Genomic DNA, 18,769 nt, shown 5'->3' with positions numbered 1-18,769 from the left:
CTATGATTGCGCCACTGCACTGCAGCCTAGGTGACAGAGTGAGACTGGGTCCCTAAAATAAAAATAAAATAAAGATTTTTTTTTTTTTTTTTTGGTGTGGGATGCAAGTGGCATAGTTTTTAGGAACTAACAGATAATCCCATTGCCTTTATTCTTCAGATTAAAATGATTCCATATACTTTGAAAATTAAATATGTATCTGAAGAAGGGAATCTGACTCCTGATTTTTAACTAATCAATGTGCGTCATCCCAAAATTTCAGACACGTGCCTGTGCTCTGCAAGTTTTATCTGCCATCTTGGAAGGTTCAAAGCAGTTTCTTTCTGTTGCTGAAGATACCAATGACCACAGAAGGGCTTTTACTCCCTTCTCCGTAATGATCGCTTCCAGCATTAGAGAGTTGCACAGATGTCTTTTGTTAGCTTTGGTGGCAGAGTCATCCTCACAGACCCTTACTCAGATAATTAAGGTAATGTACCAACTGTGGGTTCCAGAGGGGGCTTCTCTGTTTTAATTTTATAGACTGTTTTACATAGCCCAAAAGTGACTTGACTTAAAATATAACTAACTAATAATTTTATTAAAAATACCCTATTTGGAAGTCTGTACCCACTTGTCTGATCTTACCTGTAATCTCTGTATGTCCTAATAAATGATTTGCTAAAAATACTTCATCTTTAGTTTTTTTAGTTGTACCAATGAGAATGCAAATGTTACTTAAAAGGAAAAAAAAGGACTGATTTTTAGTTGTGTGAAAACTTTTTTAATTAAATGCTGTAAAATTTGTTTCTATGCTGTGGTTTAATCAAGCCTTTTGATGAACTGCTTTTTGTGTTTTACAGTGCCTTGCAAATTTAGTATCAAATGCACCTTATAATCGTCTAAAACTCAGCCTGCTGACCAAAGTCTGGAACCAGATAAAGCCTTATATCCGCCACAAAGGTTGGTAGTGGCTTAAAACTGATTGCTTCTTTTTATCAATCAGATGCAGAGTATTAGCAAAAATATTTAGATGTATGTATGTATTCAGAGAAGTTTTACAACTCTTAAGAGATCTCTACTTATTCTTCTCAACTTTTCAGGATATTAGCTGTTGCAAGAATCCCACTTTTGACCCCTCAAGCCACAGTGGAAGAGAGCTAGAGAATTAATTGTAAAATTTAATGCCTGTTTAATGCTCAGGGCAGTGACCAGAGTATCCCTTTAGAATTAGGGCTGAGCCAGGTATAGGCAGCCTCCCTCAGGTGTATAATAGTTTATATCCCTTAGGCATAGATAAAGGATGGATGGATGGTTAGATGGACAGACAGATGGATAGATAGATATTATATACTTTTGGGAAAGAAAACTGGGATACAAAATTTAACTTCTTTAATGTTATTTCCAGTGAAGTTCAGATAAAATCCCAGAACTTCAAATCCTTACTAACTGCAGAGTTTTATTTCTTATTTCCTCCCATACATAATGTATATGTGCTATAAATACTTGGCTTTTGAAGACTTGCTTTTCCTTTGTTTGCAAGCTTTCAGATCAGACCACATTCTAATGAGTTCAGTTTTTCAGGCAGAATTATAAGAAGAAAGGAAGAGTGGTTGTTTTCTGTGACACTGTGGGAAGAACGTGGGACCTGAAGTCAATCCAAGGGTCTGGAGCCCACCCCTATTTTTGCCATCTAATAGCCATGGCCCTCTCTGAACCCTGATTTCTTCCTAATAGCAAGAATTATAACTACGTCATAAGATTTTTATGAGAGCTCAAATCAGATAATGAGGTGTAAATAAGTCCAGTTCACTGCTTACACCAATGTGTAAAAAAGGGACTCAGAAAGATAAGTCTTACCCTAAGGTTTCACATCACATTCATGGCAGAAGTAAGATGAAAACAATCCAAGTTGTTTCAACAACCCCTGATCATTCCATTCTACCAGCTTTTAATTATCTGCATCTTCAGCTGAGGAGAGTGCACCATGTCTCAAAGGTTCCTTTTAAGTATCTGACCTTATCCTCAAGTAACTTTTTTTCTCATTAAAATGTTCAAAACCTGAAATTTTTAGGTATGAGTCTAACAAAATGTGTTTAAGATCTGTATAAAAAAACTGTGCAATTCTGATGACATAAAGAAGAACTAAATGAATGGACAGAGATTCCATGTTCATGGATAGGAAGGCTCAATATTGTAAAGATGTTACTTCTTCCCAATTTGATCTATAGATTCAATGCAGTCTCAATCAAAATTCCAGCAAGTTATTTTACAGATATCAACAAACTGGTTCTGACGTTTATGTGGATAGGCAAAAGACCCAGAACAGCCAACACAATATTGATAGAGAAGAACAAAACTGAAGGACTGACATTCATTCCCTGACTTCAAAATTTACTATAAAACTACAGTAATTAAGACAATGTGATATTAGCCAAGGAAGAGACAAACAGATCAATGGAATAGAATAGAGAGCCCAGAAATAGACCCACATAAGTATAGTCAACTGATCTACAACAAAGGAGCAGGCACTGTTCAACAAATGATGCTAGCTGGATATCACATGCAAAAAAAATGAGTCTAGACACAAAAGCTTTTAGTTTTTTGAAAATAGCTTCTTCTTAAAATCCGGGGTTCATTCAAGGTGCATGCATTGCAATTTAGTTATTATGTCACTGTGAGTCTTTTTAAATCTAGAGTCCCTCCCCCCATTTTTTTAAATATCAAACTGATTTATGAAAGAATCCAAGCCAATTGTCTTATAGATTGTAAACTCTTAAGTTCTGTCACCAAAGGTAACAAAATAAATCACATTGTCCATTTGTCAGATGGTTTCTTTATGGTGTTAACTTTTTCTCCTGTCCCGTGTATTTCCAAACTGGAAATGAGGTCTAGAAGTTTAATTAGATTCAGGTTACACAAGGAACTACCAATTCTTAATTGCCTGCAGGGATAACTACCATCTTTATGGTAGCTGTTCCCTTGGTGATAAGTTTCTTCTGCTTTCCTTTGACAGATGTTAATGTTCGTGTGTCCAGTCTCACACTCTTGGGAGCTATAGTGTCCACGCATGCACCTTTACCTGAAGTCCAGCTACTTCTGCAGCAGCCGTGTTCTTCTGGACTCAGTAATAGCAATTCAGCAACCCCTCACCTCAGCCCTCCTGATTGGTGGAAGAAAGCCCCTGCAGGACCCTCTCTGGAAGAAACATCAGTTAGCTCACCTAAGGGGTCTTCAGAGCCCTGCTGGCTCATTCGACTCTGCATTTCCACTGTCATACTGCCCAAGGAGGATTCCTGTTCAGGTAGCGATGCTGGCTCTGCAGCAGGAAGCACCTACGAACCTTCCCCCATGCGACTGGAGGCCTTGCAGGTAGGAGGTTTCATTTCCTCATCTCTGAAATGTAAGTAACCATTCTCCTTCAGAGTGACAGTGAGGAGTGAGCGGGTAAAACCAAGCCATGTGTCAGTCATGTTGGTGGGAGGTGTATTTTAGGTATGGGTGGTGTATTTGTTTTTGTTGTTGTTTTGTTTTTGGGAGGTGTTCCTTGGTTGTAAAATAGCAGATTCGTTCCTTTTTGTTCTTTGATTGCAAATTATTTTACTCATTTCAGTTATTATATGACAGGTGGCTATAATAGATTGTAGAACAATTCTGGGAGAAATTACACGATTAATTTTTGATTTTTGCAACTTAAATGTTTAATTCTCTTTAAGCTTCTCCTTGGTGTTGTATCTGCTTAGAGAAACAAAATAATTGTTCCTTCTAAGGAAGAAATCCTAAATAAAAGAGTTTGCTTTTTGTATACAAATATGATCTGAGACTAGGCCTGGTCCTGGGGTCTGCTGCTAATTAACTGGACAACATGAAACATGTCCTTTAACCTTGTCAGGCTTAGTTTCTTTAGCTGTAAAATTCAGTTAATACCTACTTTAAAGAATAGTTTCAAGACTTAAATGAGATTACATTGCTGAAAAACAGTCCTATACTAAAGCACCATAAAACTATGATACAGTTAATTGATGTTATGAAATAAAGATTATGGTTCTTAATTTCATTCAGTAGATTTCAGCCCTGTTAAATATTAGCAGTTTCTGAAATATCATAACACTTTTCTGGATATTGCAGCCTTGCACTTGGGTCTTAGAGGGTTAATTCCATGCCCTCTTTGCAGGTATTGGCTCTTCTGGCAAGGGGCTACTTTTCAATGACTCAAGTCTACTTGATGGAGCTTGGAGAGGTGATTTGCAAGTGCATGGGGGAAGCAGATCCATCCATTCAGCTTCATGGAGCAAAGGTAATTTTCATCAAAGCCACAAGGTTTTTTCCTTCTCTTCACTTTATATCCTTCCTTTATTTCACTTTATATTCTTCTGCCACATGTCCTTCAATTCTGAGATTTCTTAAAGAGTTTTCAGGTAAGGAAGACATACATTCTTCTGTTTTCAGCTCTTACATGTAAACCCCAAGAATTAATTCAGTAACACATTAACAATATATAGCTGTTGGTTTTAGTCCTTGAAAGAAGGCCTCTGTTAAAAGAGTGACTGAAAAAAGAAAGAAACTTAGTTGCAAATTATGTTTCCCTTGATTCCAGGTAATCTCCAATCTAAAGTGAAGTTGTTAGTTCTAATAATCTGCTTTGATAATTCTTTTTTCTTGGCAGCTTCTGGAAGAACTGGGCACAGGTTTAATACAGCAGTATAAACCGGAGTCTACCGTAGCACCTGATCAGAGAATACCAGTCTTCTTGGTAAATAAATGTCAATTCACAGTTTTCTTTTATTAGTGTTTCAGTTGCAGTTTTATTTTGAAGCTCAGTGATAAGTGCAGTAGATGATATATGGTTTCTTCCAGTGTCAAAAATTATATTTTATAATCCAGGAAAACATGAAACTAGTATAAATAGGTTTTATTTTCACATTTCAGTTTGTTTGCAATTTAGAATGTGGTAGGCTTATGTGTAACATATAGCAATGGTAAAACTAATTCTTTCTTTTGCATAAAACCTAGTCTGGTTACTTAGCCTGCCCAAGAGACAAACTAGAATTGTGGGAAGAGCCAAGGATTTTTTTATCCAAAGCCATGGGATCAAATTTAGGAAACATGATTGTATTAGTCCTTTTTGTGTTGCTTATAAATACCTGAGGCTGGGCAATTTGTAAAGAAAAGATGTTTGTCTGACTCACAATTACACAGGCTGTACAAGAAGCATGGCGCCAGCATCTGCCCATGATGAAGCCTCTCCAGAAGCTTCTAATCATGGTGGAAGGCAAATGGGGAGCAGTCATGTCATATGGCAAGACAGTAAGCAAGAGGGAGATGCCAGGCTCTTTTAAACAACTAGCTGTCATGTGAACGCATAGAGTGAGAACTCATTACCGCAAGGACAGCACCAAGCCATTCAAGAGGGATCCGCCCCCATGACCCAAACACTTCCTATTAGGCCCACCTCCAGTGTTGGAGGTCACATTTCAGCATGAGGTTTGGAGGAGGCACACATCCAAACCATATCACTCTGTCCCTGGCTCCCACAAATTTCATGTTCCTCTCACGTTGCAAAATACAGTCATCTAGTCATCTCTTCCCAATAGTTCCCCAAAGTCTTAACTCTTTTCAACATCAGCTCAAAAGTCCAAAATCTCAGCTGTGACTTAGGATAAGTTCCTTCCACCTGTAAGCCTGTAAGATCAAAAGCAAGTTACTGACTTTTAAGATACAATGGTGGTACAGGCATTGGGTAAACATTCCCATTCCAAAAGGGAGAAATCAGCCAAAAGAAAGGGGCAACAAGCGCCACACAAATCTGAAACCCAGCAGGATAGACATTAAACCTTAAAGCTCCAAAATAGTCCTTGACTCCATGTCCTGCATTTAGTGCACACTGGTGCAAGGGGTGGGCCTCCAAGGCAGCCTTGCCTTTGTGGCTTTTCTGAGTGCAGGCTGTGTGGCTGCTCTCAGGTTGGAGTCCCATGCCTTTGGCTTTTTCAGGCTAAGGGTGCAAGCTGTCAGTGGCTCTACTATTCTTCAGTCTAGAGGGCAGTGGTCCCATTCCCACAGTTGCATTGGCAGTGCTCAGTGGAGATGCTGTATGGGGCCTCCAACCCCCCATCTCCGTTTGGCACTACCTAGTAGAGGCTCTCAGTGGGGGCTCTGTCTCTGTGGCAGGCTTCCGTGTGGGCACCCAGGCTTAAGAAATCCTCTGAAATCTAGGTGGAAGCTCCCAAGCCTTCTTCACATTTGCATTCTGTGCATCTGCAGGCCTAACACCACATGGAAGCCGCTAAAGGCTTACAGCTTGTACCCACTGGAGCAGCAAACCAAGCAGTATCTGGGGCCCTTTGAGCCAAGGCTTGGGATGCCAGGAGCAGTGTCCCAAGGCTGTGCAGGGCAAGGGGGCCCTGGGGCGGGCCCCCAAAACCACTTTTCTCCTAGGCCTCTGGGTGTGTGATGGGATGGGGTTGCCTCAAAGATTCCTGGAGTGCCCTCAAGGCTGTTTTCCCATAGCCAAGACTATGGGAAAAACAGCTTGGTTAGCACCTGGCTATGGGAAAACAGCTTGGTTAGCACCTGGCTCCCTTTTAGTCATGCTAATCTGTCTAGCAAGTAGTTGCTCTGCAGGGCACTTGAATTCCTTCTCTACTACAGGATTTTCCAAATTTTTATGCTCTGCTAACCTTTTCATGATAAGTTCCAACCTTAAGTCATTCCTTTGCTCCTATGTCTGACTATAGGTTGTCAGAAGCAGCCACATCATCTGTTGAATGATGCTTAGGATTTCTTCCAGCAGATACGCTAAGTCATTACTCTTAAGTTAAACCTTATGCAAATCTGTAGGACATGGGCACAGTGCAGCCAAGTTGTTTGCTGGGGTGTAACAAAGGTGACCTTGCCTCCAGTTCTCCAAACTTTTCTTATTACTTTCTGAGACCTCCTCAGCCTGGCTTTCACTGTCCATATTTCTATCAGCATTTTGGTCACAACTATTTAATCAGTCTCTAAGATGTTCTAAACTTTCCTTTGTCTTCCTATCTTACGAGCCTTCCAAACTCTCAGCCTCTGCCATTACCAAGTTCCAAAGCTGCTTCCAAATTTTTAAGGATCTTGATAACAACACCCCATTCCTTGGTACTAATTTTCTGTATTAATCTCTTTGCTGCTGCTGTAAAGAAATACCTCAGACCGGACAATTTATTTTTCAAAGAGGTTTATCTGGCTCACAATTCTGCAGGCTATACAAGAAGCATAGTGCCAACCTTTACTTCCGGTGAGGCCTCAGGAAGCATCCAGTCATGGCGGAAGGTGAAGGGGGAGCAGGTGTGTCACATGATGAGAGAGGAAGCAAGAGAGAGATGCCAAGCTCTTTTAAACAATTAGCTCTTATATGAACTAATGGAGTAAAAACTCACTTATTAATACAAGGATAGCACCAAGCCATTCAGTAGGGATCCACCCCATCACCCAAAAATGTCCCTCTAGGCCCACCTCCAACATTGGAGGTCACATGTCAATATGAGATTTGGAGGGGACATACATCCAAACCATGTCAGCCACTTAATAGATATGTGATTATAAGCCTGGTTTCCTAGTTGTAAAGAGGAATAATATATCCCTTCAGTCACAAGGCTATTGAAAATCGAATGACATGTACAGCTGCTAACACATAGTAGGTAATTCCTTTACCTGTGCCCCCCACCCCGCCATGATTCTGTTAAATTCCTGTGATTTCAGGTTGTTTCTGCTACCCCCACACTGTGCCAGTTCTAAAGGAGACGGGCATGTGACCCACCAAAAAAGGCTTCTACTTAGTGCCAAAAGCAAAATCAACTCAGTGCTGGTGGTCTTTGCTCCCTCTGCCCTCCTCATTTTGCCTGTTCTTTTGCCTTCACCATTTCTATCATCCTTGCAGTGTATTAAAAACTCTAACCCTAGTCCCTGCCTTAAAGCTTTCATATAACATGCGCAGGGAGATGAGATCAGACAGAACTAGGTTTGAATCCAGACTTCTCCCTTTGTTGGATAGGTGACTTTGGCCAAATCTCTTAACTGTTCACATTCAGGTATTGTTAAAAAAAAAAAAAAAAAAAAAAAAAAAAGACATGGCCAGGCACAGTGGCTCACACCTGTAATCCCAGCACTTTGGGAGACCAAGGCAGGTGGATCATGAGGTCAGGAGTTCAAGACCAGCCTGACCAATATGGTGAAACCCCGTCTCTACTAAAAATACAAAAGATTAGCCAGGCGTGGTGGCACGCACCTATAATCCCAGCTACTCAGGAGGCTGAGGCAGGAGAATCACTTGAACACTGGAGGCAGAGGTTGCAGTGAGCCACAGTCGTGCCACTGCACTCCAGCCTGGGTGACAGAGCGAGACTCTGCCTCAAAAAAAAAAAAAAAAAGTTTTCTGTATTGCTTGTCTATTACTGAGTAATAAATTAACTTTAAACATTTAGCAGCTTAAAACAGTATACGTTTATTTTTTCACAGTTTCTGTGGGTCAGGAATTAAGAGTGGCTTGGCTGAGTGATTCTGGCTTAGTTCTTGCATGAGGTTGGGAACAAGATGCCCCCAGGGTTGCAGTCAACTGATGGGCTGCAAGACTTGAGGGAGTTGGAGGATCTTCTTCCAGGGTGGCTCACCTGTAGACCTAGCAAATTAGTGTTGGCTGTTGGCAGAAGGCCTCAATTCATTTCCTCCCTGTGAGGGCGTCTCCAGAGGGCTGCTTGAGTATCCTCTTGACCTGGCAGCCAGGCTCCTTCACAGCAGGTGATCCAAGGGAAAGAAAGCAAGCCAGAGCTGTGGTGCTTTCTATGACCTAGCTTTGGAAGTAGTTTCATGCTGTCATTTCCACAACATCCTGTTGGTTACCCAGGTCAGCCTGTTGAACGTGGAGGGGACTACAAAAGGGTATAAATATTAGTAGGTGAATGTAATTGTGGGCCATCCTGGAGACTGGCAACCACTTTCTGTCCACATTCTTCTGGAGTAGGGCAGGGAGGGCCCAGACTGGGTTTCCAGGAGCTAAAGTAGGAGAAAGATAGAACTGGTGCATGAAATATACAGCAAAACCCAGGACTAGGTCCATGGAACAGAAACGAAAAACATACGAAAACCACAGAGATTAGCAAATGAACATGAAATCATAGGATATGTATAAAGCATGGAAAGGAAACTGTTTACGTGGCTGTGTTAGAGGCTATGACATGAGGTAGTTCTTCAAAGTGCTTAAAGCAGAACCTACTACCCAGTTTAAGAGTGTCCACTGTGTACCAGGCCCCGTGCTAGAAACCTTACACAGAGTATTACATTTTATTATCACACAGACTCTGCAAAGTAGTTGAAAAGGCCCTAGCTGAGTGTCAACTGATCTGAATTCTAGTTCACCCCTGCTGCTGATTAGCAAGTTGTATTGTCTCTTTGAGCCTCAGTTTCCTTGTGTGAAAAAGTAGGGATAATGATACAGGCTCCATTGATTTGTGCCAAGGAATGAAATGAGTCAGTAACTATAAAATACTTAGAACAATGCCTGGCATGAGATGGGCTCTGAAGAGCATTAGCTGCGGCTGCTATTGCTGTTACTGTCATCACCATCTTCAGCCTCCTCTTGATTATTATCACTGTTGCTGCCTAACTTTATCAGCCTGCAGTCTCCTAATCAATAGGTATTGAATGGAAGGCTTACACACTGCAGTTGTTTTCTAAAGCCCTTTTCATCACTGTGGAAGAAGAACCAATGAAAACATTTACAGAAAGCTGCTACTTTAAGGAAAGGTGTTTCACTACTAAGGCCATCATTTCTGCTGTACTTAGCTCCGAGTTGGTTCCCCTGTTATGTCTTGGGCTGCAGCTTTTCCTGTGCCTCCATTCCAGGTGGTGATGTTCTGGACTATGATGCTGAATGGTCCTTTACCCAGAGCCCTGCAGAATTCGGAGCACCCAACTCTCCAGGCGAGCGCCTGTGATGCCCTGTCTTCCATCTTGCCAGAGGCCTTCAGCAATCTGCCGGTAACATGAGGGTGTTTTCTCACCCTTAAATGATGGCTTGAGCACCAGAGCTAGAATTTGATTGTTTTGCATTTTGAACCAGTATTCAGCATTATCTCTGATGAAAAGGTATTTGTTCTACCTGAGTTGGGGACGAGGGCACTGGGGAACAGCAAATAGGAAAACTTGAAGCCTTAATATATCAGGAAAGCTGTTTCCCCCTGTACATTGGAATGTGGGTGGTAGAGGCAAGGGTAGCAGAAGTTTGGAAGGCAGATGGATTTCAGGAAGATTTCATATCCAAAGTTAAAAAGGCCTTGAGTTAAATCCCAGCTCTTCGACTTGCCAGCTCTTTGACTCTTAACCTCTCTAAAACTTGGTGTTACCATCAATAAGATGGCAGTCATGTGAAAAATAACAAAGTATGTGAAAATACTTAGATTGATGCCCAACACATACAGTATTTGTCTTAGTCTGTTTGAGCTGTTATAACAAAATACCGTAAATTGGGTAGCTTCTAAACAACAGAAATGTATTTCTCATAGTTCTGGAGGCTGAAATTAAGATCAAATCACTGACAGACACAGATTTCGTGCCTCAGGAGGGCTCGCTCTCTGGCTCACAGATGGCACCATATGAGCTGTGTCCTCATGTGGCAGAAGGGGCAAGGCAGCTCTCTGGGGCCTCAGTCATAAAGGTGCTTATCTCTTTCATGAGGGCTCTGTTCCCATGACCTAATCTCCTCCCAAAAGCCCCACCTCCTGATACCATCACCTTGGTAGTGAAGATTTCAACATAGGAATTTGGGGAGAACATAAACATTCAGATCATAGCAGAATTCAGACTGCTTTTTTTCTTTAGTCCTCAGTGGTATTTGTGTCTATTCTTATTTACATAAATTAGCTTCTATAAAGAAGGCAACTTTAATGAGGTAGAGGAATAAAAATAACCTAATTCACATGGCTATAAAGGTTAAACATGATGAGATGCTGTGTGTGTCTTGCACAAAGTGGGTGCTCAGGTAATCATGGAATCTGAATTGAACCTGCTGTTTACCAGGGTAGCCTCAAGGTCGCAGTAGTGTTCAACTCCTGAATATGGTCTCAGACACAGATATTTCACATCTTTCATGGAAGCCTTTGGCTTATAGTGATTTCATTCTCATTTTTCCCTTGTCAACCCTCTCATCGCAGAATGACAGGCAGATCCTGTGCATCACAGTGCTGCTCGGACTGAATGACAGCAAGAATCGCTTAGTGAAAGCTGCAACCTCGCGGGCCCTGGGAGTCTATGTGCTTTTTCCCTGTCTCAGACAGGTCAGAGTGAGCCTATTTAGTTGTTCTGTGCCCGTTTTGTAGTCCATGGCACCCCTATTTTGTGAATATAGAGCTCCTGTATTGGATGGTAAAAGAAACTCAATTGGTTTGTAATCTGATTTCTTGTTGCTACTAAAACATGGTCATGGGCCAGGCATGGTGGCTCATGCCTGTAATCCCAGCACTTTGGGAGGCCAAGGTGGGTGAATCACTTGAGGTCAGGACTTTGAGACCAGTCTGGGCAACTTGGTGAAACCCCATCTCTACAAAAAATTAAAAAATTAGCCAGACATGGTGGTGCGCACCTGTAGTCCCAGCTACTTGGGAGGCTGAGGTGGGAGGCTTGCTTGAGCCTGGGAGGTGAAGGTTGCAGTGAGCAGAGATTGCACCACTACACTCCAGAAGTGTTTATATTGTTTATATATAAACAACTCTAGACATTACTATATACATATACCATATATATTTATTACCATATATATGGTAATGCTTGTAGTTCATTCATTTTTAATTAGCACACTGCCTGGGACCCTAGGTGCCCAGTAAATGTTTAAATTAATGAATGATCTAATAAAAATGAAATGCGGCCTTACCAGGTGGTAGTCATCATTTAGAAAGCTGATACAGTTTTTACTAAGAAGGAAATAACACCCTCTTTCTCACTTACTTGTGACATTTATCTCACTGGGTGGTGTGTAGTACATAGGATGTGTTTTGGAAATGCATTTCTTTCTCAGAACATTACTTCCTGAGATGATAATCAACCAAGCACAGAGTGCCTGGATAACTGCCCCAGGCCAGGTTATGTATTCCACGTTCATAAGAGCAAAATCCATAGACTCCTCGGGTGTCCATGGCACATACCAAAATCATGGGAGCCTCTCCTGGGATTGTTTTGAGTGTCCAAAGTGTAAAATATAAGAGTAGTACATTGATTGAGTAGATGAATTTTGATTTCCAAGTAGAAATTTGCTGTGAATGCTTATAGATATCTGAAAATAAGTTTGAGAATTTCAAAGGTAGCAGCATGACCTCCTCAAGTAACAGCAGTGTTTTGTTTTGTCTTACAGGATGTCATATTTGTTGCAGACACAGCAAACGCAATATTGATGTCACTTGAAGACAAGTCTCTGAATGTTCGGGCCAAAGCAGCCTGGTCCCTAGGCAACCTGACAGACACTCTGATTGTCAACATGTAGGTGGCTCAGCTTGCTTTCCCCAGCTGATTTCTGAGACTAAGGTCCCAAGAGAATGTCCTCAATCGCTACTATGAAAGAATCAGCAGTAGTTCCCCCATATTATGCAGTCATTCTTCCTGCTTTGTTTTAGTTTATATTCCTTCAGAAAATAAAATTAATAAGCTGTTCTTAACATATATTAGGAATATATTAAGACATAGATGTATTTAAAATACCGTATGCCGATATAAGTAATATGTCCACATTATAGAAAACATAAAAGCAAAACCTTAGTAATGGTTACTGTGCTTTTAAAATACATTTTAAAAAATTTCTTAAAGTAATATATTCACAGACTAAAAAAAAAATCCAAATGGTACAAAGCAGTATTCAGTGTGAAACCTTTCTTCTACCCTGGCACCTTGGTTCCCTTCCCCAGAGGTAGCTTCTTATTCATGCGCAAGTGTCCTGCTTTTTGTCATTTCACTGTGTAAGTGACATGTAAAATGTGTAAGCATTCTCTTTTATTATTGACTTGTTATAAATCCTTATGTATGGTTACATAACTATCACTGTGTGATGATCATTTAATCATTTTTCTATTACTGAACGTTTGTTTTATGCTATACGCTTGTAGGCTTTTATATTCAGTGAATATTTTTGTGCATGATATCTGGATTTTGAGATTTTTTTGGAGACATTCCTAGGTGTGGGACTATCGGGTTGAAAGATACATACTGTAAGTTTCTTGGTATAATCTAAACAGATTTGTTAAACTGTTTTCCTAAATTTTGTATGGTTATACTAAGTGAATATATTTTTATATGTATATATTTAAGTACATTTACCTTTTAACATGTTTGCCTGCTTTGGGTGGAACAGGGAAACACCAGACCCAAGTTTCCAGGAAGAGTTCTCCGGTCTTCTGCTCTTGAAAATGTTACGATCAGCTATAGAAGCATCCAAGGATAAAGACAAGGTAAACTCACAACAAAACCCAGTATCTCTCAAATAGATACTTAATGTATTGTAGCTGTAGTGTGGTGGCTTAGTGTGGCTTGATGTTCCTCAGACTTTCCCACCAAATGTTACCCCTGTTCAAATTGAGGGTGTGCTCAGTGTTATAAATGACCCTCTCCACACATGTACAGTTTCTTTACTGTCTCCTGCCTCCTGAAAAGTATCAGTGCCCATCGTCATACTATATGACATATTCAGGTTCCTTTTAAAATTAACTGGTTTTTTGTTGTTGTTGTTGTTTTGTTTTGTTTTTGTTTTTGTTTTTTTTTCAAAAAAAAAAAATCTTTATGTAGAATTGGCAATTCAGAAAGATGAGTAGCTCCTGGCTTTGAATATTACCTGTTAAACTAATAAGTTTAAAAAGCATAGGTCTGACCTTTAGGTCAGACATACATGGATTCAATCCCTGGCTTGCCCTTTAGTAACTAGGTGACTTTGATATGTTATATGTAACTTCTTTGAAGGTCAGCTCTTCACCTGTAACATGGAGGTTGTGGCATATACTCACTGAATATAAAGATGCCTTATGTTAAAGCACCTAGCACAGTACCTGACCCATATTATGTGCTCACTTTAATACTACTTCTGAAAATCTGGTAATCACCCAGGAAGCCCTATCCAGAGTAATTCACTCACAAGTTCTGAGGTTAGGGCCTGTGAATTGGTTTTAAAACAAAAGGAAAAACCTCCCCCAAATGATTCTGGTGGGCTAGTCCAGTAGAAAAGTATTGGACTGGAATTATGGAACCTAGCCTCTCCTCCTCACCATGCTATAAACCAACCTTGTCCTGTTGTCCCTGGTCCTTATACACCATCTCAGTAAAACAAGGAAGATGGCCCTCACTGAGGTCCTAACACTAAATAACATAATTAAATAATCAGAAGAGTTTTGTAGAACCTTCACCTTTCTGATGGTTTAGAATGTTAACCAGACAAGACCTTGCAGAGTTCCAAGGACTTGCTTTAAGAAGTCTAGGACCTTAAAAAAAAAAAAAGGCTGGGTGTGGTGCCTCACACCTATAATCCAAGCACTTTGGAGGCCAAGGCGGGCAGATCACCTGAGGTCAGGAGTTCAAGACCAGCCTGACCAATATGGTGAAACCCCATCTTTAAAAAAAAAAAAAAAAAAAAAAAAAGTCTAGGACCTCCTGGGTTTTTTTTAAAGCTGAAATTAGACTTTTGGAAACATCTCTCTGGCTTAACAGATTTCTAAAGCTTTTACATTTTTTTTTTAGGTAAAAAGCAATGCTGTCCGGGCCCTTGGAAATTTGCTTCATTTTCTGCAACGCTCTCATATAGAAAAACCCACATTTGCAGAAATCATTGAGGAGTCTATCCAGGCCCTAATTTCCACTGTTCTAACAGAAGCTGCCATGAAAGTCCGATGGAATGCTTGTTATGCAATGGGAAATGTTTTTAAAAATCCTGCCCTTCCATTAGGTAAGAAAGTTTCCCTTTTCTCCCTGGTGGAAAGCTGCTTGGGACAGCACACACCAGTCTACATTGTTGTTAAAGACGTTAGTCACATGTTGTACGTCATAGTATTAGGAAAAAATGGAGACATACTGAAAACAAGTTTAGGGGAACATTGAAATACATCATTACCTATGGGTAATATATAATGGGATAGTTTATTGCCATTTAAAATTACTTACAAGAATTTGATAATCTGGAAAAATACTTCTGGTGTTAAACGAAAATAGATATTAAGTCATTTCTACAGAATGATCTCAATAGATGGATAGAAAAAAGACTGAAAGGAAATTGTCCTAATTATTAACAGTGATTGCCTCTGGATGAGCAGAATTTTTTCTGTTTTCATTTTCCTAATTGTCTACAATAGCATATATTGTTTTAATAAAGTCAAGAAAAAATAAAGGAAAAAACTGGAATGAGAGGGGATATAAATTGGAAATCCCATATGAACTGTGTACAGAGTGGATGCCATTAATAAATGTAAGGAGGGCATCTGTCTCTAATTAGTGGTGTGCGGTGCACCTAGAGGTGTCATTCAGGACCAGCAGCTGCTTAGTTGTATGGATCAGAGCCTCCAAATCTTGCTCACTTTGAATGCCAGCATTCACTTTATTGCATCTCTCTCTCTTTCTCTCTCTCTCTCAGAAGATCTGAAACCTAAGGATGTCTTCCTGGAGAGGAGAGCATGCATCAAGCAAGGGGAGTCTGGCTCTGCTCCCTGTTATTGCCCAGAGCATCCAGGCAGGCCAATCAGCTGGGAGCATGTGGAGAAGTAGCCTCCTGGCTTCTTCTACTTAGGAAGTCACCTAAGGGTGACCTTTGGGGTTGGGGCTCACTGAGGTAAATGTCTGCCTTCTGGAGAGCCAAGAGGTCCTTGAAACCAGGGCACCTCAATGGTGGTTGGCTCCTACCTGCCGTCCTATCTGGCTCTTGCCCTCATCCTACTAGAGAGAGAGAAGTTGACAGGGACTGCATGACCTGGAAGGAAAGGGAAGCTCCAAAGAGGCAGGAAGTTTGAGAGCTAGAAAGCATCCATAGCAGAGCTATTAGGAGACACATAAGAAAGGGGAGCCAGAAACTGACAAAGGACTGTGACTGACAGGTTGGAGTGTGACAGTCTCATAGCTCTAGCAGTGGCCCATTGTCAATGGCAGCAGCATCTACCAAATAGAAAGGGCCTGCTCGCTTGTCTTCGGAGGCAACAGAGAAGCAGGGAAGGGCTAGGAGAGTTAAGAGAAGCTGCATTCTACTCTGTCACCCATCTTGAGGAGTAAGGACACCCCAAAATGGAGTGGGTAGCAGTAGCTCTGGTAAGGAGGAAAGTAGGCTGGTTTCCTAGGGCCTACAAGAATGGAGAAAAGATAGAAATCTGGGCATCTTATTCTTGAAATTGTAAGTTTTTTTCTTTGCAATAAAATGTGTGATTTGCTATGGCCAGAGCAGTGTCTGGATGCTGCTGTGAGTGAGGAAATAATTATTTTTGCTGCATGAACAGGGCCGCCACATGCAGTGTGTGATGTGCACACTGCTCAGAAGTGCCCAACTGAGAAGACAGATGGGGTTGCAGTTCAGTCCATGCTCTGCCACGAAGCCTTACCCCATGGGACAGAATCCTCCCAGAGAAGAAGCCTTTTTCTGGATCACCAAAGGCCCTATATTGGGTAGCAGAGGCTCTAAGCATGTGGCAGGCTGATAACAGGGAAAAAGGGAGGTTTGGAGATTGACACCTGGGCACTTACCTAGGATTCTACAGTCAGTCACCACCCTGATCTTACAGGATGATTGTGAGAATGAAGTGAACACATAAAATGACTGTCTTGAGCACTAGTGTTTATGCTTCCTTCTGCCCCTCTATTTCTAAGCCTGCATATGTTTTAATGACTATGGATTCTTTCTAGGAACAGCCGCATGGACCTCCCAGGCCTACAACGCCCTGACATCGGTCGTGACATCATGCAAGAACTTCAAAGTGCGCATCAGATCTGCTGCTGCCCTTTCCATCCCGGGCAAGAGAGAGCAGTATGGGTCTGTTGACCAGTATGCTCGGATCTGGAACGCATTGGTCACTGCCTTACAGAAGAGCGAAGACACCACAGACTTTTTGGAATTCAAGTACTGTGCCAGCCTACGGACCCAAATCTGCCAGGCACTGATTCACCTCCTGAGTTTGGCCAGTTCCTCAGATCTGCCTTGTATCAAAGAAACCCTTGAACTGAATGGGAATATGGTCCAATCCTATATCCTACAGTTTTTAAAATCAGGAGCAGAGGGAGAGGACACGGGAGCACCCCCCAGCCTACAGGAAAGAGATCAAATGGTCAGGATGGCCCTGAAGCACATGGGCAATGTCCAGGCACCGACTGGAGACACAGCCAGAGGGGCCATCATGGGCTTTTTAGAAGAGATCCTGGCTGTTTGTTTTGACTCATCTGGATCACAAGGGGCACTCCCAGGGTTAACAAATCAGTGAAGATCCCACCATACTTTATAGATGTCGAAGGTGGCAATAGGAAGACCTGAGCTTGAGCAAAAGGTACGTGGGATTTCATCTTACGGGCAGAAACAATCCATTCACTGTTTATTTAGAATGACTTAGCAGTGATTTAAATTTTCACAGAGTGGCTCCGCAGCACTGGCCATGGTCAGGCTTGTTGGAACCTTTGACCTGTGCATCCAGGAGCCCAGGAGTCAGGTTGTATTATGGGCCAAGCAGACAGGGGGGCTTTGAGTGCAGTTAGTCTCAGAAAAAAAAAAAAAAAAGGTAGGATTTAGGAATTACAGTATTGTATATTATGTCTGTAATTGTGTAATAAACTAAAGAGAAATAGTGTGACCACAATCTCCTGTTGTTACCAAGTTGTATTTCTAGAAAGCTGCAAGCAGAGCTGCAGTTCAGCCAGTTTGTACTGGCGCAGCCGTGCAGGATACAAGGTTACTGACAGTTCCTCACAGTTGATAAGGAGCTGCTGCTCTGAGCTTCTGGAGTGCCCGTGTTCCCGCTGACGGCCTTCTCTGCCACACTTCCCCTCCCACAATCCAATAACCAGAGTTAACTCCCAGCAAGTAGGACCCTTTAGCCTAGGCCACAACATCGACTTCCTAAATTTCCTGATGCCCTTTTGGAGATTGTGAGCCCACACACTAAATTATGGTTGTTTTGCCACCTCTTAATTTGTGCCTTTAAGAAAAGATAACCTGGTTAATTTAGTTGGTTACAAAGAGGAGTTTCAAATTATATTTTGATAATGCCCCCAAAAGTTATGAAAGTAATTTCTACTGAATATATATATTTAAATTTTACATTTCTCTATTGAGCACCTACAATTTATTGGAATTGATTTCAATTAGGAATGTAGGGATATTTAAGAACAAATTAAAGTTTTCCATACTTTGATGTGGGACAATTAAGAAGATACAAAAAATGGGTTTTGGTGATATTTAATCATCGTATTTAGCTTAAAATACGTGCTTAAAGGCATGTGTCTTCCGTTTTTCTCCTTTGCCTTTTAGTTGCTCTTTTCCTGCCTCTGATATGTTGTTGGAGGCTCAGAAACTGCTCTCTGGGCAGTGATGGGGGAACAGAGTATTAAAGTTCACTAAAGGCTCAGTTTTCCATTGATAGAATATCAGTTTCCACAGAATTAAGACTGTAAGCACAGCAAAGACACTGAAATTGGATGCCTTTAAATTGCTTCTTTGGAGATAACTCTGAACATGAAGTGTTATGGAGGGCCCAGGAAACTAAGTTGAGCCCGCCTGACCCTGTGATGAGTCTTGGAACTTCCTTCTCTTGAATACATCGTAGTAATAGCTTCT

At 41.2% G+C, this 18,769-nt stretch overlaps 1 protein-coding gene across 8 annotated transcripts in view; it reads left to right on the top strand.

The window, feature by feature from the left end:
* HEATR6 (HEAT repeat containing 6) overlaps positions 1 to 17,788 on the top strand; it is a 36,088-nt gene extending 18,300 nt beyond the window's left edge. For 2 of the 8 annotated variants that reach the window (XM_032280826.1, XM_032280827.1), the window contains exons 9-19: positions 263 to 469; positions 843 to 942; positions 2,996 to 3,351; positions 4,154 to 4,276; positions 4,646 to 4,732; positions 9,850 to 9,984; positions 11,157 to 11,279; positions 12,350 to 12,474; positions 13,340 to 13,436; positions 14,713 to 14,917; positions 16,852 to 17,771. In XM_032280826.1, coding sequence (XP_032136717.1) covers positions 263 to 469; positions 843 to 942; positions 2,996 to 3,351; positions 4,154 to 4,276; positions 4,646 to 4,732; positions 9,850 to 9,984; positions 11,157 to 11,279; positions 12,350 to 12,474; positions 13,340 to 13,436; positions 14,713 to 14,917; positions 16,852 to 17,423 — 2,130 coding nt within the window. In that variant the 3' untranslated portion in view covers positions 17,424 to 17,771. Of the gene's footprint in view, positions 1 to 262; positions 470 to 842; positions 943 to 2,995; positions 3,352 to 4,153; positions 4,277 to 4,645; positions 4,733 to 9,849; positions 9,985 to 11,156; positions 11,280 to 12,349; positions 12,475 to 13,339; positions 13,437 to 14,712; positions 14,918 to 15,598 lie in introns of all 8 variants that reach the window. The other 6 variants (XR_004269727.1, XR_004269728.1, XR_004269729.1 and 3 more) reach the window with 6 other exon arrangements.
* The last annotated feature ends 981 nt before the right edge of the window (positions 17,789 to 18,769 follow it).

The sequence above is a fragment of the Sapajus apella genome, unplaced genomic scaffold (assembly GCF_009761245.1).
Source record: "Sapajus apella isolate SASKATOON/1434 unplaced genomic scaffold, GSC_monkey_1.0 scaffold12, whole genome shotgun sequence".
In the NCBI taxonomy this organism is placed as follows: Eukaryota; Metazoa; Chordata; class Mammalia; order Primates; family Cebidae; genus Sapajus; species Sapajus apella.
Note: the sequence above shows the minus strand (reverse complement) of the source record. Positions and strands in the feature narration are given on the sequence as shown.